Genomic DNA, 23,008 nt, shown 5'->3' on the forward strand with positions numbered 1-23,008 from the left:
AAACCAAGAGGGAGCTCACTGACACAATGAAGGAAGCCCTGAATGCTGCCAAAGATGGAGTACTTTCACTACTGCCCCAAGTGCCAATGGCATAATAGGCAGAAGGCTAAGACTTTACCCACCTCACCCATCTCCTGCCGCAGCTGCTCAAATTCTTGTTTCTCCTGCTCTAGTTTCTGCCGTCGCTCCTCTTCAGATCGCCGTTTCTCCTCCTCCATCCTCTGCTTCAAAAGCTCTTCAAAGTTGATTTCCAGTTTCCTTGGACAATGCACATCGTCAGAACCAGAGGCTGCTTTCGCAGAGTTGTTTGGTTCATCATCGAGTAACTATTTTGGGAGAGGAGGGTAGGCAGTGGGGTAAAGAGAGAATATGTCAGAATTCCATTCCCTGACCACACTTCAAATACTTATTCTCCAGGAGAAAGCATTTTACCCTGTCAACCCTGAGGCAAACTCTTGTTCGACATCTAGTGAGGGCAGTTGTTCAAGTAGTACACAGAGTGACCAGACGACTTCTACGTACAGATTAAATATTCCCCATCACCACCCTTCACAAGAATGGAACCAGTTGCATTGATGGTGCCTCATGGACACCAGCCACTCTTCTGTACACTCTCCAGGTTCAAAGAAAATTCACCACATACGACCCTGAGATTCATTTTCTTTCAGGAATTCACAGCAGAACAAAGAAATACAATTGAATCAATGAAACACTACACAAAACAAAGACTGCAGACAAATACAAATTTAAAAACACATAATAAAAAATAATACTGAGATCATTAAGGTGAGTTCATAGGTTGTGGAATCAGTTCAGTGTTGAGGTGAGTGAAGTCATCCACACTGATGGTTGAGAGATAATAACTGTTCCTGAACCTGGTGGTGGCTTCAGAAAGGAGGTAAAGTTCCTGTTCCTCCTTCCTGAAGCAGCAGTGTGAAAATAGCTTAGCCTGGATGGTGGGGTTCTCCATGATTGAAGCTGCTTTCTTGTGTCTGCATTCCTTATAGATGTGCTCAATGGTTTGACTGTGATGAACTGGGCTGCACCCACCATTTTTGCAGGCTTTTCTATTCGAGGGCATTGCTGTCTCCATACTAGGCTGTGATACAACCAGTCGGGATACTCTCCACTGTGCATCTCTAGAAGCTTGTCAAACTTTTAGATAAATCTACGCAGACTTCTAAGAAAGTAGGTGCTCTGTCATGCCTTCTTTGTGACGTCACTTACGATACATGCTGGTCCCAGATCCTCTGAAATGATAATGCCGAGGAGTTTAAAGTTACTGACAATCTCCACCCACATATCCATTCACAGTCAAATACCTGGGGTTTGTTCAACTGCAGTTGGGCATCCATTATTGTTTGTGCCAAACATGCATTTCTAGTGTGAACCTACCAAATCACTTATTCGTTCATGGTTTGCGGCCAGCACAGGTAGGACCATTAATATGCATTTCAAATCGTCTTCTGCTCCAGATGGCTTGAATGGCCATTTCAGAGGTTAATTTAGGGTCAATCAGTTTGGTGGGTCTGCAGTTGCACATGTTTTATTGCTTGTATGATTGTTATATACATGTATAACAATTACACACCAATAGGAGGCTTTATCAGACATTGGACAGACTTTTCTTTCCGTATTGGGAGTATATTTCATGGTTCTAGCAGAACTATTGGAGAGAGTGCAAGTTTAGTTCTAGGAAAATCATTCTGGGAATGAAAAGGTTAATGCACATGAAGCAATTTATAGCTCTGGGCCTGTACTTGCTGGAGTTTAGAAGAATGAGAGGGGGATCTCATTGAAAACAATTGAATATTAAAAGGCCTAGATGAAGTAGATGTGGAGAGGACATTTCCTATAATGGGGAAGTCTAGGACCAGAGGCGACAGCCTCAGAATAGGAAGTCCTTTTAGAACAGTGATGAGGAGTAATTTCTTTTGCCAGATGGTAGTGAATCTGTGGAATTCATTGCCACAGACAGCTGTGGAGGCCAAGTCATTCAGTAAATTTAAAGCAGAGGTTGATAGGACTCCTTGATTAGTAAGGACATCAAAGGTTATGGGGAAAAGGCAGGTGAATAGGTTTGAGAGGGATAATAAATCAGCCATGATGGATTGGCGGAGAAGGCTGAATGGTCTAATTTTGCTCGTGTCTTATGGTCTTATGTCAGACTGGATATAGAGATTGGCTTTAGGAACCATGCAGTGAAATGAGTCACTTGCATCAACGACCAACATGATCTGAGAATGGGTTTGGGGCAGCCCACCAAGTGTTTCTGCTACCAACATAGCATGCCAGAACTTACTAATCCTAACCTGCAGTGTGTGCCTTTGGAACATGTGAGGAAACCAGAGCATGGTCACAGCAGAACATACAAACGCCTCACAGAGGGTGGCCGGAGTTGAACCCTGATTGCAATCACTGGTACTGTAAAGCATTATGTTAATTGCTATACTACCAAGTTGTTTAAACTGAACCTAGATAGCAGTTTCTCCACCATGAAGGGTATTAAACTGAGTAATTGTTAACACTGTTTTTGTTCATGACTAATAATACCAGTTGTTTACTGCAATACATTTTAATAATTTGTTAATACAATGCGGTAACCGGCCCTTCTAGCCCAATAAGCCTGTGCTGCCCAGTTACACCCATGTTCTGGATGCACCAGTTTTGGACTGGACTGCAGGAGGAAACTGGATCACCCAGAGAAAACTCACGTGGTCACTGGCAGAATGTACAAACTCCTTACAGGCAGTGGCGGGAACTGAACCTGTGTCGCTGACAATTAAAGCATCATGTTAAATGCTATGCTACCAGGCCACCTTATTTTGTAATCCTAATTTGACGATGTAGATTTGAATTTACCAGATCTGAATTCCGGATCTTTGCTTGAACCTCTGAATACTAATCTCTAGTCCAATAATTTACCGGCAATTCTGCAGAATCGTGTTGATTTTACTGTTTTAGCAGCACTGCTGAGGTCTGTGGAAGTGTCTGGATATTTCCACAATATGGAAATCCACCCTTACAGAATTCACAAAATCACCACATATTACCAAATAAAATCCGCTCTTACCAAATTGACGTGGAAAAGAAAGTAAATTAATTTTCTTTTAACTCATGTTTCTTGGCTTTTGTAGATGACATGGGTTTGTGTTATAGAAAGTGATGATATAAGTCATTTTCTAGGAATACTGACCCTCTATAATGCAGGGGTTTCCAGGATAGTCCATAGGACAGGGTTTGTGGGAGTGATTGGAGAGAAACTCTCTGGAATACTTTTTACTCTTGTCAGGACCTCACAAGATTTCTGAATGATCTACTTACCCCACTATTTTGCTCTCTTTCTGCACTACTTATTCTTTAAAAATTACTATAAGTTAAAATAAATATGTCTTGCACTGTACTGCTGCCACAAACAACAAAATTTCACAACCTACGCTCAGTAGCCACTTTATTCGGTACCTCCTGTCCCTAATAAAGTGGCCACTGAGTGTATGTTCATGGTCATGCAGTAGCCCATTCATTTCAAGGTTCAATGTGTTGTGCATTCAGAGATGCTCTTCTGCACACCACTGATGTAATGCATGTTTTTTTTTGAGTTACTGTCGCCTTCCTGTCAGCCAGTGTAGCCATTCTCCTCTGACCTCTCTCATTAACAAGGTGTTTTTGTCCACAGAACTGCCACTCACTGGATGTTCTTTTTTGTTTCTCGCACTATTTCTATAAACTCTAAAGACTGTTGTGCATGAAAATCCCAGATCAGCAGTTTCTGAGATACTCAAACCACTCCGTCTGGCATCAACAATCATTCCATGGTCAAAGTCGCTTAGATCACGTTTCTTCCCCATTCTGCTGTTTGGCCTGAACAGCAACTGAACCTCTTGACCATGTATGCATGTTTTTATACATTGAGCTGCTGACACATGGTTGGTTGATGAGATTTTTGCATTAATAAGCAGGCGTACAGGTGTACCTAACAAAATGGCCAGAGAGTGTATGTGAGCGATAATAAACCTGATTCAGGTTCTGCCTTTTACGTTGATGTCTGTACCTCTGGAGATATTGTGGCTGTGGGGAATGGGTGCTGGGGAGGTAGGTTCGAAAGCATCTGGTCACAATGTTTTCATCATGTTTACGAAGCAGGTTTGCTGCCCATCGTCACCATGCATTCCACAAGCCCATGTATAAGCACTGATGTTTACAAAAGTTTGCCTTTGGGTCCTCCACCTGTGGATTTCCAATAGGTCCAAAGCACGGACAGAACAGACCTTACAGTTAGTTGAAGCTCAAGCATATTAATCAAAAAGATAGTGACATTTACCTTGTGTAGAAGTGAGCTAGGCTAAGAGAAAAGTGGTGAGTGTTTTTCCATTAAACATATTTGGTTACACAATATTTGTACTTTTTAATGAATTATGCCTTACTTCGTTAGGTCCATAATCCTCCTTGTCTGAACTTGAAAGCTCCTTCAGAGTGCTATCCTGGTCTGGACTCTTAAAAAATAATTGGGACATTGGATAACTTCAACAGTTTGAAAAAAATCACTTCAGTAAAGGAGCCACCAATGTCAAAGGAGTTACAATTTGTGGTCGAAATAAAGATAGTCACTGAAGAGAAAGCACGAAGACCCAATCCTCAACATTCGACAACAATTCCTTCCCCACTGCCATCGGGTTCTTCAACCAATGATGAAGTAGATTCTTAACCTCACAGTCTACCTGATCACGACCTTGTGCCTTACGGTGTGCCTGCACTGCACTTTCTCTGTAACTGCAACACTTTATTCTGCATTGAGTTTTATCTCTTTACCCTTGTACTACCTCAATATATACTGTGGTACTGACTTGATCAGTATGCAAGTTTTCACTCTACCTGTGACAATAATATACCAATTTATCAACCTGAAAAGCCCTAGAACTACTACTTCCCTCCCCCTTCCTTCTTCTATTCTCCACTCTGGCCTCTTACCTCTTCTCACCTGCCCATCACCTTCCGCTGGTGCCCCTCTTCCTATGGTCCACTCCCCTTTCCTAGTAGATTCCTTCTTCTCCGGCCCTTTACCCTTCCCATCCACCTGGCTTCACTTGTCACCGTTTAGCTAGCCTCCTTCCCCTCCCCCCCCCCCCACCTTCTTATTCCGGCATCATCCCCCTTCCTTTCTAGTCCCAAAGAAGGGTCTTGGCCCAAAACACCAACTGCTTATTCATTTTCATAGACACTGCCTGACCTACTGAGTTTCTCCAGCATTTTGTGTGTGTGGCTTTGAATTTCCAGCATCTGGAAATCCTGCTTACTTTAGAGATGCAGCATGATAACAGGTCCTTCCGGCGCAATGAGCCTGTAGTGCCCAATTATCCATATGTGACCAATTAACCTACTGGCTTAAGAAATTCCTCCTCTTCTGTTTTAAAAGGACACCTTTGTAAATCTGAACCTTGCCCTTTGTCCCTAGACGCTCCAATTTAGAGAAAACACCGTCTCCACATCCACTCTATCTAAGCTTTTCAATATTTAATACATTTCAATGAGATCCTCCCTCCCCCATTCTTCTAAACTCCAGTGAATACAGGTTCAGAGCCATCAAATTCTCACATGTTAAACCTTTCATTCCCAGGGTCCCTCTCGTGAACCTCCTCTGAAACCACTCCAATGCCAGCATACCCTTTCTTAGAAAAGGGGCCTTAAACTGCTCACAATACTCCTGATCTGCCCAATGCTTTAGAAAGTCTCAGCAATTTCCCATTCAATTAGATAATGCCTTTCTGTATCTTGCCTTCTGCATATGTTTTGTCTAACGAGGAAAATGCTGACACCTGTCATAGCATTTCAACCTTTTGATTTTGCTGAAAGGAGTCATACGTGTTTAGATTCCCACTCCCCACACATACATGCAGGAACATTTCATAACATCAGACTCATGTTAAGCATTTTCTCCTTTATTATGGAATTCTGTGAGTGGTAGGGCAATGGCGAGTGTGGTAGAACAGAGGGATCTGCGAATACAGATCCATAATTCCTTAAAAGTGGCATCACAGATAGATAGGGCTGTAAAGAGAGATTTTGGCACACTGGCCATCATAAATCAGGGCACCAACTACAGGAGTTGTGATGTTATGGTGAAATTTTATAAGATGTTGGGGAGGCCTAATTTGGATTATTGCATGAATTTCTGGTCATCTACCTACAGGATAGATAAGACAGAGGCAGGAAAGTGGGATAGATAAGATAGAAGCAAGAAAGTTGTTTCCACTGGTAGGTGAGACTAGAACTAGGGGACATAGCCTCAAGATTTGGGAGAATAGATTTAGGACGGAGATGAGGAGGAACTGCTTTTCCCAGAGGGTGGTGAATCTGTGGATTTTTCTGCCCAAAGAAGCAGTGAAGGCTACCTCAGTAAGTATATTTAAGACAAGGTTGGATAGATTTTTGCACAGTAGGAGAATTAAGGGTTATGGGGAAAAGGAAGGTAGGTGGAGATGAGTCCATGGCCAGATCAGCGATGATCTTATTGAATGGCAGAGCAGGCTTGATAGGACAGATGGCCTACTCCTGCTCCTATTGCTTATGGTATGTTCTTATGAAAGATATCAATAAGATTGAAAAAGAGCAGAGAAAATTTAGAAGGAAATTGCTAGGACTTGAGGACCTGAGTTTTAGGGAAAAGTTGAATAGGCTAGGACTTTACTCCTTGGAGCATAGGAGAAAGTGGAGAGATTTGAAAGAGGTGCATAAAATTATGAAGGGTATAGACAGGGTAAATACAAGCAGGATTTTTCCACTGAGGTTAGGTGAGATTATAACCAGAGGTCATGGTTTAAGGATGCAAGGTGAAATGTTTAAGGTAGGAGTTCCCAAACAGGGGTCCTTGGTTAATGGTAGGGGTCAATGGCATGAAAAAAGGTTGGGAATCCCTGGTTTAAGGGAAACATGAGGGGAACTTCTCCACTCAGAGGGATTGAGACGTGGTGGATGCAGGCTCAACTGGAATGTATAAGAGAAGCTTGGATAGGTACACGGATGGGAGGGATACGGAGGGCTCTGGTCCGAGTGCAGGTTGATGGGGCTAGGCAGAATAATAGTTCAACAAGACCATTGGGCTGAAGGGCCTGTTCGTGCGCTGCAGTGCTCTGTGACTCTAAGACTCCATAATCACTGTCAGTGCTTGCATTGATTTGGATGCAATGAGTGGATCAGCATAGAACACCAGAATAGGATTATGTCCACTGGTCAGAGGGTAGAAAAGATATACAAAGGTCAGGGTTATAAGGAGAGGTTAAGCAGGCTTGGACTTTATTCACCGGAGCATAGGAGATGGAGAGGTGATTTTATACAGGTGTATAAAATCACGAGCAGCAACGGTTAAGATGAATGCACAGGTACAACAGATTCTGCAGAAGCTGGAAATCTAGAGCAACACACACAAAATGCTGGAGGAACTCAGCAGATCAGGCAGCATCTATGGAGAGGAATAAACAGTCAATGTTTTGGGCTGATATCCTTCATCAAGACTGGAGAGAAAGGGGATAAAAGCCAGAATAAGTTATGGGGAGGGGGAGGAGTACAAAGCTAGCAAGTGAAGGGGAAGGTGAGGAGTGAAGTGGAGAGGCACAAGTTTAAGGTGAGAGGGGAGAGATTTAATTGGAGTACAACGGAAAACATTTTCACTCAGAGAGTAGTCAGTATATGGAATGAGCTGCCAGAGGAAGTGGCTGAGGCAGGTGCATTAACAATATTTAGAAGATACTTGTACAGATACAGTAAATGGTTTGGAAAGATTTAGATGAATATGTGCCAAATGGAAATCTTGGTCAGCATGGACCAGATGGGCCAAAGGGCCTGTGTCAATGCAGTAGGACTAAGTAACAGTTCTGTAGACCTCCACAGAAAAGGGGGAAGGCTCTGTGACGTGGGACACCCACCATGCTTCTGCGAGCTTCGGCAAATTGTTTCCGCTCTTCCTCCAAGCGCCTGCGAGCCTCCTCCTCCGCCCTGCGCTGCTCCTCCCTGCGCCGCTGCCGCTCCAGCTCTTCGAAACTTAGCTTCAGTTTCCCCGGCCGGACAGGGTCCTTCAGAGCCGCACTGGGATCGGGCTGATCATCTTCATCTTCGGCTAGAGACTGAGTACATGGATTAGAAAATTAGTCAAGCTACATAAAACATTCTCTGTTTAATTCTCTAATTTAACATCCATATTTCTCCACCACGAACAAAACCTTTCAAAATACGATTATGATGGCATTATGGAGAAATAGGAGTCTGCAGATGCTGTAATCAGGAACAATACAAAACTGTTCAAGGTTCTGTGTTCACTCATTACTATCTTGAGGAACTCAGCAGATTGAGTGGCATCTGTGGGAGGGAAAATGAAAAGTTGACGTTTCAGGTCAAGAGCCATCATAGAACAGCAGAGTACAGGCCCTTCGACTTAAGTTTTAACCTACTCTTAAGATCAATCTAACCCATCCCTCCTACATAACTCTCCATTTTTCTATCATCCACGTGCCAACCAAGAGTCTCTTAAATATCCCTACTGTGTCCAAATCTACAACCACCCTTGGCCTGGCATTCCACACACCACTCACTGTATATAAATTCCCCCAATCAACTCAAAATCACACCCCCTGGTATTAGTCATTTCTGCCCTGGGAAAAAAATCTCTGGCGATCTACTCCACCTATGCCTCTCATCATCTTGTACAATTCTAACAAGTTGTCTCCTCCAAGAGGACCACAACTTCTTTGTCATTTGGAGACCTGCGTTCTTCAATGATCTGGAGAGCTACATTGTTTGGAGTTAGGGTTTTGTGCTGTCCTCCAGGTTTGGGGGTTCAGCTCAGGGCCAACAACCCTGACTGGTAAAACAAAATTGTTACAGAAACAAAAAAGAATCCTTCTTTTACAATAACAGCATTCCGAGTCTCTACCCGGAACTTGCATGACTTAAAGTAGTGAAAACAAAGCTACTGACACGATGAAGGAAGCCCTGAACACTGCTGGAGATGGAGGACCTTCATCGTTGCTCTAAACGCCGGTGATGTAACACGTATCAAGCTGCCTCTCATTCTCCTTCACTCCAAAGAGAAAAGCCTTAACTTCCTCGACCTATCCTCATAAGACATGCTCTCTAATCCAGGCAGTATCTTGGTAAATCTCCTCTGCACCCTCTTTAAAACTTCCACATCCTTCCTGTACTGTCGACCAAAACTGAACACAAATCACCAATTGTGGTCCAACCAGTGTTTTATAGAACTGTTTTATCCATGGGACATCACAGTAGTGTAGTGGTTAGTTACTACGCTATTAGAGCACCAACACCGCAGATTCAATTCCCACAGCTGTCTGTAATATCTTCTCCCCATGACTGCATGGTTTTCCTCCATCAGAGATGTAGTCACAGTCCAGAGATGTACGAGTTAGCAGGTTAATTGGTCACAAGTGTGTAATTAGGCTGGAGCATTGTGTGGTTAAGTGCCTTGCTCAAGGACACACACGCTGCCTCGGCTGGGCTCGAACTCACAATCTTCAGGTCGCTAGTCGAACACCCTAACCACTTGGCCACGCGCCACACTACTAATGAGGAAATGTGGGTAAAAACATCTCAGGCATGGACAAGACACAAATTCAATGCTTTTAGCAACAGCTCTTTCCCTCTCTGAGGAGAACTCGGGTCATTTGCACTGTTATAGCATTAAGCTGCAGTGCCACCCAGTTTAATGCTTCATCTGAGATAAGAACCCATTATACAGAGATAATGGACACACGTATGTACTTGGAACGAGCTGCCAGAGGAAGTGGTTGAGGCAGGCACAATAATCACTTTTAAAAGACAGTTGGACAGGTACACAGATCATTCAGTTCCCACCTTCCTGGCTTCTGCGAAGGCCGCCTTCTCCTCCTCAATGCGCCGTCTCGACTCCTCCTCCGCTCTTCTCTTTTCCTGGTCTTGCCTCTGCCTCTCCAGTTCTTCAAAACTGAGTTTTAATTTCCCGGGACGTATTGTGCTCTTCCTCTCAGCCTTGCTCTCCTTGTCATCATCTTTTTCCTGGTACAAAAGTACAATTTTTTTTTTAAAAAACTCTATGATTATAAAATATGGGTAAAGAGCATGGGATCACATTATTGGTCAGCTGGCACATCTCCAATTTCTTAGTTACTGGGCTGAAATGTTCAAAGAACATGAGAGAAAACATCTCTTTATTTCCACTCAACTTTTTTCATGGTTTATTCAGGAATGAAAGCAGGAGACAGACACAGAGCGAGAAAGTCACAGAAACAGGCCCTTCAGCCCAAAAAAAAGATAAAGTTGAGCCATATTTGTCACATGTACATGGAAACAAAGTGAAATGCTTCATTTTGCATCAACGACCAACACAGTCTGGGGATTGTTCTGAAGACAGCCCACAAGTGTTGCCACATTTCTGGTGCCAACAGAGCATACTCCCAGATCTTTCCCTCACCATTGAGAGAAGAGTAGTTACTGAACCTGTGTCAGGATCTATGCTGGTATCAGATAAACCGCCAGTTTTCCCAGCAGGGCTGCTGGAAAAGCCTCTTCTGGGGCCTGGGGGGTGTATGGGGTGTCCAGGGAGGGGTAGCACCTCTGGTGAAAGGGCATGTCATGCTCCTTCTGGGGCGGTTCACTCACTTTTGGTCCCACATGTGGCTCCAAGTAGCTGTTGGCATGTGACAGTGACCACACCACTAACCAGGTGAGGATAGCTAGTGGGCCTCTTACCCTGGTGAGATAGGGACATACCTGTCCAAGCATGCAAAAGTAGCTCTGGCAGATGTTGTGGAGACCAAGGGACATAGCGAGGCACAGAGGAGATCATGGTCATCCACTCCAACCAAGACCCCAGTTTGTGACGACGACTTGCGCCACTGGATCAAGACCTCTGAGGTTGAGAGAGTGGAACTGCCCCAATGCAATGGCTTTTCCACTTTAAAAACTCTCTTGCACAGGTTTCTTGTCATCGTTGGATATGATGGACAGTCAACACTAGCGATGGGTAAGCACTTGAGTGACAGGAAACACCATCACAACAAAAATGGCTGGAACCTCTCGGTGGCTTGGGGACTTTCTCACTCAAAAAGTGATCGGATTGCCAATCTGACCCTTAAAAAGATTTAAAGAAAAGATAGCCTGGATCTTTTTTTTGAGGAAGCACATTTCCCACTCAGGTTTTTACTTGAGGAGGTGCTGTATTGGAGATGGGGTGGATGGTCTGCTAAAATAAGATGGCTGATTTCCAGACGGGGTTGCAGAAGCTGCCTTATTGCATCGTAGGAATGGGTCTCTTCGTGGCTTCATTGCCCTCACCTGGACAACCTCCTTCAACCCCAACTTTACCAGCAATGCCGTTCACTCTCCAGACTCTAGTGTCCTTTGCACTCAACACCCCTCCTTCCTGCCAAGCACCTCCAGCCAACTCTCACAAGGTCTCCACATGTCATGTGCATCTTTTACCTTGCCTCCCCCCTCAAACCCTTCTAAACCAGGGGTTCCTAACCTGGGGATCACAGACCTCTCAGTTAACAGTAGGGGCCCCTGGCATAAAAAATAGTTGGAAATTCCTCTTCTAAACTCTTCTCTTTCTCATGGAGTCAGAGCACTATGGCACAGAAACAGGCCTGTTGGCTCATCTAGTCTATTCTGCCTCATCTCATCAACCAGCCCTTCCATCTATGTGCCTATCTAAATTTCTCTTAAACGCTGAAATTGAACCCCACATCCACCACTTCTGCTGGCAGCTCATTCAACACTCTCACCACCCTCTGATTGAAGAAGTTCCCCCTCTCGTTCCCCTTAAGTATTTCACCTTTTACCCTTAACCCATGACCTCCAGTTCTACTCTCACCCGATCTCAGTGGAAAATACCTGCATCTTGCCTCCTCTAGGTAAATGATGTGAGTTTCACAGAGCATCCTATTTATCTCCTCTCCAGGTACTAGGAATGGACAAGTAGCACTTTCAATATTACATTGATCCCCAACAGATAAACACGGATGTAAATACAAAGACAGAAGGAACCGGAATATTGATTAAGTGTCCAATCCCTGGCGTGGAGACAAAACCTCACTGTTACTTGCTATACAGAAATTGGCTGTCAATGCACTGCACTCTGAATATCGATCCATTGTCTGGGAATTATTCTTAGGAGAAAATTCTGAATGGTGTCTTGATGAGGTGTGTTCCAAGATACTCAACACACAGAGTAGAAACGGCACAATGATTCACAAGAAACAACACAGACACACAGGCTACTTCATACACAGAGTCAATGGTAGAAATCCTGTCAAGTCTCTCTTCTGTAGCCAGAAGACTTATTACACCACCTTGGATTAGATGATATTGCGATGTTCCACGACGAGACAATTTAAGGTGCATAAAGTTGGGCCATTCTGAGAGTGGGATGGAGATGTGGACTTACTGACAACACTGCTGAATGGCGCTTTGCTTGCCGAAAGGATCGTCCATTTTCTTCGTATCTTTGCATGTCTTCTTCACTGTTTTGCTGGTCATCATCTTCCCCCGCATTCTCCAGATCCTCAAAGTTCATTGTGGTTTTGCCTGGTGTCGTGTTAACACCTTCAGAAATATTTATGGTTGAGGAAAAAGCTTCATCTTCCTGTTTTAAAACAGAAACCCTTTCTTTTAATAAACATTTCTTTTGGGGTCTCCCACTTCATGTAAAATACTGTTCCTTTATGAGGAAGACAAGTGCCATCTTGGCTCTGTACACAAGGCTGTGCTTTCAGGCCTAGTTCTGTTCCTATGTCTTATGATCTTACATAGAACATGTAGGTCTTTAGGTTGGTCGGATGTCTTATAGTCTTGACAGCAACAACCTTTTTTAAAAATATATAAAACAGATGATCTTTCGTCTGTTTCTTGCAATTTTACCAAAGTGGCCGACACTTCTACCTATACAAAGGATTTCACTGCACTGAAACAAACTCAGAATTTATACAAGTGGAAAGTCGTGCATAGTTTCAGGTGTTTTACTGAAATATGGATTGAGAAGTAGAAGTAAATGTACACTGTAGATACTCCATGGGTTCAGCAAGAAAGCTCACCAAGGCCTCTACTTCCTCAGGAGGCTATAGAAATTTGGCACTTCCCGTCAACCCTCACCAGTTTTTATCAATGCATCATTCCGTCTGGATGTCTAACAGCTTGGTATGGCAACTGCTCTGCACGTGACCGCAAGGAACTGCAGCGACTTGTGGAGACAGCTCAGCACATGACAGGAACCAGCCTCCCTCTCTATGTCTACACTTCTTGCTACCTTAGTAAAGCAGCCACCATCTCCGGATGTTCTCTCTTCTTCACTCTCCCATCGGGCAGAAGATACACGAGCCTAAAAGTACGTACCACCAGGCTCAAAGGACAGCTTCTATCCCACTGTTATCAGATTCTTGAAAAGTCCTCTTGCACAATAAGATGGACTCTTGACCTTACAATCTACCCCACTATGATCTTGCACTTTATTGCTTACCTGCACTTTTTCCAGTAGCTTTTACACTTTATTCTGCATTGGTTTTTTTTTTACCTTATTCCACCTCAATGCACTGTGGAATGATCGGATCTGCAAGACAAGCGTTTCACTGCTCCTCGGGACATGTTACAATATTAAAGTAATACCAATTACAATTGTGAAAAACAATGTCAGAACTGGGGATCCTGTCATCAGAAGACCATTGGGAAAGAGGATAGAGCTCAGCGAGGTAAATAGTGACTGCTTCACTTGGGATAATTACCGAGAAACAAAATTCATCAAAGCATTATAAATATTGCCGATTCCGCTTTTAAAAAAAAGTTGGATTGTTGCTCGAAAATAAAGATTATTGGAAGCAAATGAGACTGGACCAGGTGAGTGATGTTGACACAAATACCAGCCAGGCTTTCTGGAAGTCAAGAGCTTGTTTTCAAAATAGGAAGGTCTATCCTTCTGTAAAATGGAGGTCTTTCACTTCAAATAGCATCTATGGCTTGACTGGTAGGCTCCTTGCTTCTGAACAGGAAAGCAGCATCCATCATCAAGGACCCCCACTGTCTAAGCCATGCTCTCTTCTTACTGCTGCCATAGTACAGGAGCCTCAGAAGCCACACCACCAGGTTCAGTAATAGTTATTACCCCTCAACCATCAGGCTCTTGAATCAGAGGGAATAACTTCCCCCAACTTCACTCACTCCAGCACTGAACTGTTTCCACAAACCATGGACTCCATTTCAAGGACTCTTCATCCATGTTCTCTATATTTATTACTTATTTATATATTATTATTATTATTATTATTATTATTATTTTGTTTCTTTCTTTTTTGTATTGCACAATTTGTTGTCTTTTGCACATCATTTGTCTGTCTGCCTTGTGTACGGTTTTTATTGATTCTATTGTATTTCTTTGTATTTGCTGTGAATGACTGCAAGAAAATAAATCTCAGGATTGTATATGGTAACATATATGTACTTTGATGAAAAGTTTACTTTGAACTTCTTGAACTTGAAATCTGATAGAAATTGTGACTGACATCCTCCTGAGGTAAATAGAGAATGTCAGGGGTGATATGAAACCAAAGCTCATTTGCTCTCTCAAGCCAACTTTAAAAATGCTCCATAAGACATAGGAGCAGAACTAGGCCATTCAGCCTATCGAGTCTGCTCTGCATTCCATCATGGCTGATCCTGCATCCCACTCAACCCTTACACCTGCCTTTTCGCCATATCCTTTGATGCTCTGACCAATCAGAAAACTATCAACTTCCACCTTAAATATATTTATGGACTTGGCCTCCACCAGCCTGTGGGAGAGCATTCCACAGATTCATTATTCTATGACTGAAAAAATTCTTCAAAAATACTTCTGATCTAAAAGGTTGCCCCTCAGTTTTGAGGCTGTGCCCTCTAGTTCTGGATACCCCCACTATAGGAAACATCCTCTCCACATCCACCCTATCTAGTCTTTCAACATCTGGTAGGTTTCAATGAGATCCCCCTCATTCTTCTAAATTCCAGTGAGTATAGGCCCAAAGCTGCCAAATGCCCCTCATACATTGACCACTTCATTCCTGGAATCATCCTCGTGAACCTCCTCTGGATTCTCTCCAATGACAACACATCCTTTATGAGAGAAGGGGCCCAAAATGTACTGTGGGGAGCATTCTGACAGTCTGCATCACTGTCTAGTATGGCTACTGCTCAGGACCAAAAGAAGCTGCAGGGGGTTATAAATTTAGTTGGCTCCATCTTGGGTACTAGCCACAAAGTACCCAGCACATCTTCAAAGAGTGGTGTCTTAGAAAGGCAGCATCCATTATTAAGGACCCCTTTTCCCACTGATACTATCAGGTAGGAGGTACAGCAGCCTGAAGGCACACACTCAGTGATTCAGGAACAGCTTCTTCCCCTCTGCCATCCGATTCCTAAATGGACATTGAACTCTTGAACACTACCTCACTTTTTAAATATATATTATTTCTAGTTTTTGCACAATTTTTAATCTATTCAATAAATATATACTGTAATTGATTTACTAAAATGTTTTTATTATTTTCTTTTTCTATATTATGTAATGCATTGAACTGCTGCTGCTAAGGTTTACAAATTTCATGACACATGCTGGTGATAATAAACCTGATTCTGAAAACTGTTGACAATACTCCAAGTGTGGCTTGGCTAGTGTCTTATAAAGCCTCCTTGTTTTTATATTCTATTCCCCTTGAAATAAATGCCAACATTGCATTTGCCTTCAGACTCAACCTGTAAATCAACCTTCTGGGAGTCTTGCACAAGACCCAAGTCCCTCTGCCCCTGAGGTTTGAACCTTCACCCCATTTAAATAATAGTCCGCACTATAGTTCCTTTTACCAGAATGCATTTTCGTACATTTCCCAACACTATATTCCATCTGTCAATTTTTTGCCTAGTCTTCCAATTTGTCACTAAGTCCTGCTGCAATCGCATTGCTTCCTTAGCACTACCTACCCCTCCACCTGTCCATTGGCACTATGATGGAGAAGCACAGGAGCATTCTCAGAGAGTCCTGGCAAATACTAAGGTATCTCTCAATCCACATTACCAAACAAAAATACAACGGTCACACTGGGAGAGCAACATAATCCTCCTCTGCTTCTGTACCTTACCTTCTCAAACCACATTGCTACTTGCGGGAGCTCGCACCTGCTGTGGTATGCCATACACTACAACAGTGACCGCAAATGAAAACAGAGGTACATTGAAAAGTTTGTCTCACATACCCTACATACAGAGTGAGGAATACAGAAGCCAATGGGTGAAAAGCACTTTAAAACACCCTCAGAATCAGATTATCACTGACATTCACTCAGTGGCCACTTTGTTAGGTACATCCGCTCAATAATGTATCTATTTAATGGGTTGATCATTTGGCAGCAACTCAATGCGTAAAAGCATCGAGAGGTTCAGTTGTTGTTCTGAACGAACTTTAACTTTGAAAGGAATGTGACTTTGACAGTGGAATGGTTACTGGTGCTAGATGGGGTGGTTTCAGCATCTCAGACTGCTGATCTTCTGGAATGCACAAAAGCCTCTAGGGTTTACAGAGAATGGTGCAAAAACACAAAACATCCAGTGAGTGGCTGCTCTTTAGGAAAGAAATGGAGAGAGAGAGACCGAGAGAGAGAGAGAAAAGAAAGGCCAGACTGGTTCAAGCTGACAGGGAGGCAACAGTAACTCAAATAACCACACATTACAACTGTAGTGTGCAGAAAGGCATCTTTGAATGCACAACACATTGAACCTGAAGTGGATCAGCTACAGCAGTAGACCATGAACACATGTTCATATGCCACTTTATTGTGTATTTTCTGTACCTAATAAAGTGGCCACTGAGTACATTTCTACAATAGAAATGCCTCTCTTCTAAAAGATCAGTCAATATTTATTTTCTTTGCCTCCAGAGGAACCATTCTCACTGTTTATAGAACAGTACAGCACTGGACAGGCCTTTCAGCCCATTGTGTTGTGCTGACCTTTTTAACCTACTCCAAGATTAATCTAACCCTTTCCTCCTGCATAGCCCTTCATTTTTCTCATCCATGTGTCTAAGAATCTCTTAAATCTACTTCTGTGGATCAAAATACAATGAGAAATTGGAGAAAATTGAGGAAGAGTGTGATCCCATGGAATGGCAGGATGGTCTGTGAAGGGCGAGGTGTCCTCCTCCTGGTCCCAGTCTTCACTTTTCAAATCGAGTCAAATATTTTATATTTTGTAACATCTTGTTAGGACTGAACTGAAAATACCAAGGCTGCAGAGAGTAGTGGACACAACCCAGTCCAACATGGGAACAGTCCTCCACACCAGTGACTGTATCTACCTGTACCTACTGTATCACCAGTGCTGAGTCCCCAGCATCTCAAGTCTCATACCACCAGGTTCAGGAACAGCTACTTCCTTACAACCATCAGGTTCCTGAACTGACCTAATGGAACACTATGGACACTGTTGCATGATCATGGTTCTGTTTCTGCACTAGTATCTTGTTTGAGACAGACTTTCATTTCTTCATTGGGATAATTCATGTATATTTACATTCTGTGTATGGTCTGAACCCATGCAACTGTGTTACTGTTACAAACAAATTTCTAACTGTACCTTGATCTCATTATATTTGAGCTAAATAAACTTGACATGATTTGCAAGTAATGGGGAGAAGGTCGGTTAATGGGATTGAGAGGGATAATAAATCAGCCATGATCAAACATGGACTAGATTTAATTGGCCAAATAGCCTAATTTTGCTCCAATGTTTTATGGTCTAATCTCCAAGCCAAGATTCCTTGGTTTCCAAACACACCAATAGAGAACCATCTCAGTACCTCTGCACCTTTCTTTGCAAGTTCACGTTGTAGCTTCCTTTTCTCCAGGATGTCCTGCTGAATTCTCCTTTTCCGCTCTTCTTCCATTCTCTTCTTCTCCTCCTCTTGCCTTATCTTTTCCATTTCTGCAAACTTGCCCTTAACCGTCCCTGTGGACAGAAGAATGCACTCTTTATTATCCCACCCCCCCCATCAACTCATGTTTTGGTCACCCTGCTACAGGAGGCGTGCCAATAAGCTGGAAAGGGTGCAGAAAAGAGGCGGCGCAGTGGTGTAGCACCAATCAGGTTTTCATTTCTGCCACTGTAAGGAGATTGTCCATTCTCCCGTGGCCACACAAGTTTTCTCAAGGTTCTCTGCCTTCCTCCCTCATCTCAAAGAAGTTTAGGTCAGTGAGAGTTAGTAAGGTGTGGGCTTGCTACATTGGTGCCTGACTTGCAGGACAGTCCCCAGCATTTACAATGTTTCGATATACAGGTGACAAATAAACCTCATCTTTAAAGTCTTAAAGATTGAGAAGAATGTTGACAGAACTCAAAGGTCTGGTCACGGAGAGATGTTCGGCAAGCATAGACTTCATTCTTTGGAGAGCAGAGGCATATAGAATCACGAGGGGACAGAGAGAAGGTGAATGCACACAGTCTTTCTCCCAGGGTTGGGGATTAAGAATTAAGAGGCAAAGGTTTTAAATGAGAGGGGAAAAATTTAATAGGGACTTGAGGGGCAACTTCTTCACACAGAGGGTGGTGTGTTTATGGACTGAGCTGCCAGAAGTAGTAGTTGAGGCAGGTCTTCTAACAATGTTTAAAAGGTATTTGGACCTGTAGATAGGAAATGTTTGGGGAGATATGGGTTAAACACAGGCAAATAGGATTAGCTTAAATGGGCATCAGAATCAGAAGTGGGTTTATTATTTTTTTTAATGTTATTTAGAGATACAGCGCGGACCAGGCCTTCCAGCTCAATGAGCCGTACTGCCCAACAACCATTTTAACCCCTAGCCTAATCGCAGGACAATTTACAATGAATAATCAACCTATAACCAGAATGCCTTTGGAATGTGGGAGGAAACCGGAGCAGGCGAAGGAAACCCACACACGCACAGGAAGGAAGGTACAAACTTGCTTACAGAGGACGCCAGAGCTGAATTCCAAACTCCGACACTCCAGGCTGTGATAGACTGCTACACCACTGTGGCACCCCCAACATATGCCATGAAATTCGTTGTTCTATGGCAGTAGTAGAGTACAACATACAATTTTATAAAGACAAGCAAATAGTGCAAAAAGAGAGCAAAGCAGTAAGGTGGTGTTCATAGACCATTCTGAAATCTTGGTTGGCCTGGGCAAGCTGGGTCAAAGGGCCTGTCTCTCTGTTGTACTACTCTGTGAGATTTACAAGGGTTGGTATGTCACCAAAGACTCCGGCAAGTTTCTACAAATGTACCATGGAGAGCAATCTAACTGGTAGCATCACTGTCTGGTACAGGAGGAGGGGCACAGCACAGGATCAGACAAAGCATCAGCCAGCTCCATCGTGGGCACTAGCATCCAGGACATCTTCAAGGAGTGATGCCTCAAAAAGGACGGCGTCCATCATTAAGGACTCCCATCACCCAGGTCGAGCCTTCTTCTTATTGCTACCATTAGGGAGGAGGTGCAGGAGCCTGAAGACACACACTCAATGTTTTAGGAGCAAACCGCTTCTGCCCCTCCGCCATCAGATTTCTGAATGGACAATGCACCACCCCATGAATATCACCTCACTCTTTCTGCACTACTTATTTAATTATTTTATATATAATTCTTAATATAATCTATAATTAGATTTTTTGGATTGCACTGTACTGCTGCCACAAAACAACAATTTTATGACATATGTCAGTAATATTAAACCCGACTGATTCTGATGAGTAATTTTTGGTATTATTAGAAGGACTCAATTCTTTGTTACCTGTCAGCTTGGGGACGTATGCTTTCTTCAGTTCGTCCAATTTATTTTCCTCTTCATCATCTGAAGCAAGGAGCTGCCGATACTGAAATGAATCGAGTGAGAAGACATTTAGAATTGGTCGCCCCAGCGTTAAACAATGTTGTAGCTGGAAGCAATGATGTCACGTTGACCTTATAACAGGGTGGCGTTGGCGATGCCCCATAGACTGTAATTGACAGGACAGGGAACTGGGAAAACGGACAATATCAGAATTTGTCATTTTTATGTTTTAGCTGCAGGGTTTTTGGAAATGCAACAGTAAGAAATGCAGCAGTGGCAGTATTTGAGTCTGGGATTGAAGGGCTTATCATATGAACAGCGTTTAATGGCTCTGGGCCTGTACTCACTGGAATTCAGAAGAATGAGGGGGTATCTCATTGTAACCTGTTGAATGGTGAAAGACAGGGTGGAAAATAGAGTGGATGTGGAGAGGATGTTTCCTATGGTGGGGGAGTCTAAGATCAGAGGATGCAGCCTCCGAATAGAGGGACGTCCATTTAAAACAGAGATGAGAAGGAAGTTCTATAGCCAGAGGGGTGGTGAATTTGTGGAATTCATTGCCATAGACAGTTGTGGCAGCCAAGTCATTGGGTATATTTAAGGCAGATGTTGATAGATTTTTGATTAGTCAGGGTATGAAGGGATACAGGGAGTAGACAGGAGATTGGAACTGTGAGGGAGATGAATCAGCCATGATGCAATGGCGGAGCAGAACCGATGGGTCAAATGGCCTAATTCTGCTCCATTATCTTGTGTGCGCAATAAAGAGCTAAACTGGTTGGAAAAAAAAAGAAACTGGAGCCATCCAGTTTCGTCGGGCTAAAACCAGCACGAGAGCTCAGTTGTTGGTGACACAGTGCAAAGTTTAAAAAGGGCTTCACAGCTTTCAGCTTCCTTTTGTCAAGCTGGTCATTTGTTGCTGATGCAATGTGAAGTTTTAATGTCCAATGTAGACAACCACATTTGGGGAGTGTATAGGATGTACTCCTGACACAGCTCATCAAAGCTGCTATAACCACTCCTCAGAAATCCACCATCGCTACTATCTACAGGAGCAGCAAACACACGAGAGTGCCCCTACCTTGTGTTTCCACAAAGACACAAAGTATCCTAACATTGCTTTCACCGGTGGGTTTAAGCACCTTATCCTAAAAAACACAAAGAGAGCGCCTAGCAGGGACAACAACAGGTTCAAGAGGGAATCTCACCATCACTTTCCAAGGCCCATTAAACAGGGGTAGTAAATCCTGGCCTTGCCAACAATGGCTGGATCCCACCAATCAACTGAAAGGAGTGAAAGTCTAAGTAATAGGGCTTCGGGCTAATCTCCTGGGAGGGTGGCAAGTGTCATTCCTTTGGTCAAGAAAGGTAACGGATAATCCTGGGGATTATAGTTAATGAGTCTTACATCATTGAGTGAGCAAACTATTGGAGAAGATTCACTGAGATAAGATTTACAAAAAGCATGAAGTGATCCACTTTGAAGTTTGAATTTGAGGGCAGAGTATAGGGTTAATTATAAACACAAGGAGGTCTGCAGATGCTGGAAATACAAAGCAACACACACACACACACAAAACGTTGGAGGTCAAGCAGCATCTATAGAAATGAATAAACAGTCAACATTTTGGGCCGAGATCCTTCTTCAGGACTGGAAAGGAAGGGGGAAGATGTCAGAATGAAAAGGTGAGGGAGGGGGAAACGAGGAAATCTAGAAGGTGATAGGTGAAGCCAGGTGGGTGGAAAGGGTAAAGGACAGGGGAAAAAGGAATCTGAGAGGAGAGGGGAGTGTACCATGAGAGAAAGGGAAGGAAGAGGGGCCCCAGGGGTGGTGATAGGCAGGTGAGAAGAGATAAGAGGCCAGAGTGGGGAATAGAAGAAGGGGGTCTATTTTTTAAAACTGGAAGAAATTGATATTCGTGCCATCAGGTTGGAGACTACCCAGATGGAATACAAGGTGTTTCTCCTCCACCCTGAGGGTGACCCATCTTGGCACAAGAGGAGAGAAAAGATCAACATTCAGAATGGGAATTGGAATTAAATTGTTTGGCCACAGTGAAGTTCTGCTTTTGGCAGGTGGAGCAGAGGTGCTCGATGATGTGGTCCCCCAATTGGCAGAGGGTTAATGGCAGAGCCAGTGTAGAGGAACAGAGGGATCTTCAGCTCCATGTCCATAGATCCCTCAAAGCAGGTTGACAGGGTGGCATAGAGGGCATATGACGTGTTGGCCTTCATTAATTAGGGGATTGAGTTCAAAAGCCATGAGCTAGTGTTGCAGCTCTACAAAACTCTGGTTAGACCATACTTGGAATATTGTGTTTAGTTCTAGTCATCTCATTCTTGGAAGGATGCGGAAGCTTTAGAGAGAGTGCAAAGGAGATTTATCAGATGCTTCATGGATTGGAGAGCATGTCTTATAAGGATAGGTTGAGTGAGCTAGGATTTTCCTCTTTGGATCAAAGGAGGATGAGAGCTGATTTGATAGAAGTGTGCAAGGTGATGAGAGGGATTAATAGAGTGGACAGCCAGCACCTTTTTCCTGTGCGGAAAGGGATAGTGTGAGAGGGCATCATTTTAATGTGATTGAAGTTAATTTATTGAGGGGATAAATGTCAGAGGTAGTTTTTTTTTAAAAATACACAGAGTGGTAGGCACATGGAACGTGCTGCAAGGGTGATAGTAGAGATAGGTACATTAGGAGTGTTTAGGAGACTCCTAGATAGGCTTGTGGATGAAAGGAAAATAGCAGGCTACATGGGAGGGAAGGGCTAGATCTATTCCAGAGAAGGTTAGAAGGTTAACACACGTTGTGGGCTGAAGAGTCTGCACTGTCCTATGCTCTGTGTAGCCCATTAGGATGCAGGCAATGGTAAAGCAAATACGAATTAAAGGCTGGGTGACCTCCTGTTTTATCTTTGTCCATTCCTTCTCCTTCTTATACTGTTCGTTCCTTCTCTTCCTTTCTTCTCCGGTTCTCCTCTGGCTTCTTTCCTCCCGTGCTTTCTGCATGGCTTCGAACTTAGTCTTAACATCACCCTTGCCCACCTTAGGCACATATGTCTTATGAACAGTTTTAGATGCAGATAGAAGTCTCTATGGAGGGTGAAGGAGAGAGACAGATGGACAGAAAAAGAAAAACAGATAAATGAAGGAAAC

General features: G+C 43.3%; 1 protein-coding gene across 5 annotated transcripts in view; it reads right to left on the reverse strand.

Annotated features, from left to right (window-relative positions):
* nexn (nexilin (F actin binding protein)) overlaps positions 1-23,008 on the reverse strand; it is a 78,518-nt gene that overhangs the window by 9,014 nt on the left and 46,496 nt on the right. For 2 of the 5 annotated variants that reach the window (XM_073062569.1, XM_073062570.1), the window contains exons 3-9: positions 22,754-22,945; positions 19,814-19,895; positions 17,861-18,009; positions 12,431-12,628; positions 9,862-10,041; positions 7,920-8,117; positions 123-326 (exon numbers count right to left, since the gene is read on the reverse strand). In XM_073062569.1, the coding sequence (XP_072918670.1) occupies positions 123-326; positions 7,920-8,117; positions 9,862-10,041; positions 12,431-12,628; positions 17,861-18,009; positions 19,814-19,895; positions 22,754-22,945 (1,203 nt within the window). Of the gene's footprint in view, positions 1-122; positions 327-4,424; positions 4,494-7,919; positions 8,118-9,861; positions 10,042-12,430; positions 12,629-17,860; positions 18,010-19,813; positions 19,896-22,753; positions 22,946-23,008 lie in introns of all 5 variants that reach the window. The other 3 variants (XM_073062568.1, XM_073062571.1, XM_073062572.1) reach the window with 3 other exon arrangements.

The sequence above is a fragment of the Hemitrygon akajei genome, chromosome 12 (assembly GCF_048418815.1).
Source record: "Hemitrygon akajei chromosome 12, sHemAka1.3, whole genome shotgun sequence".
In the NCBI taxonomy this organism is placed as follows: Eukaryota; Metazoa; Chordata; class Chondrichthyes; order Myliobatiformes; family Dasyatidae; genus Hemitrygon; species Hemitrygon akajei.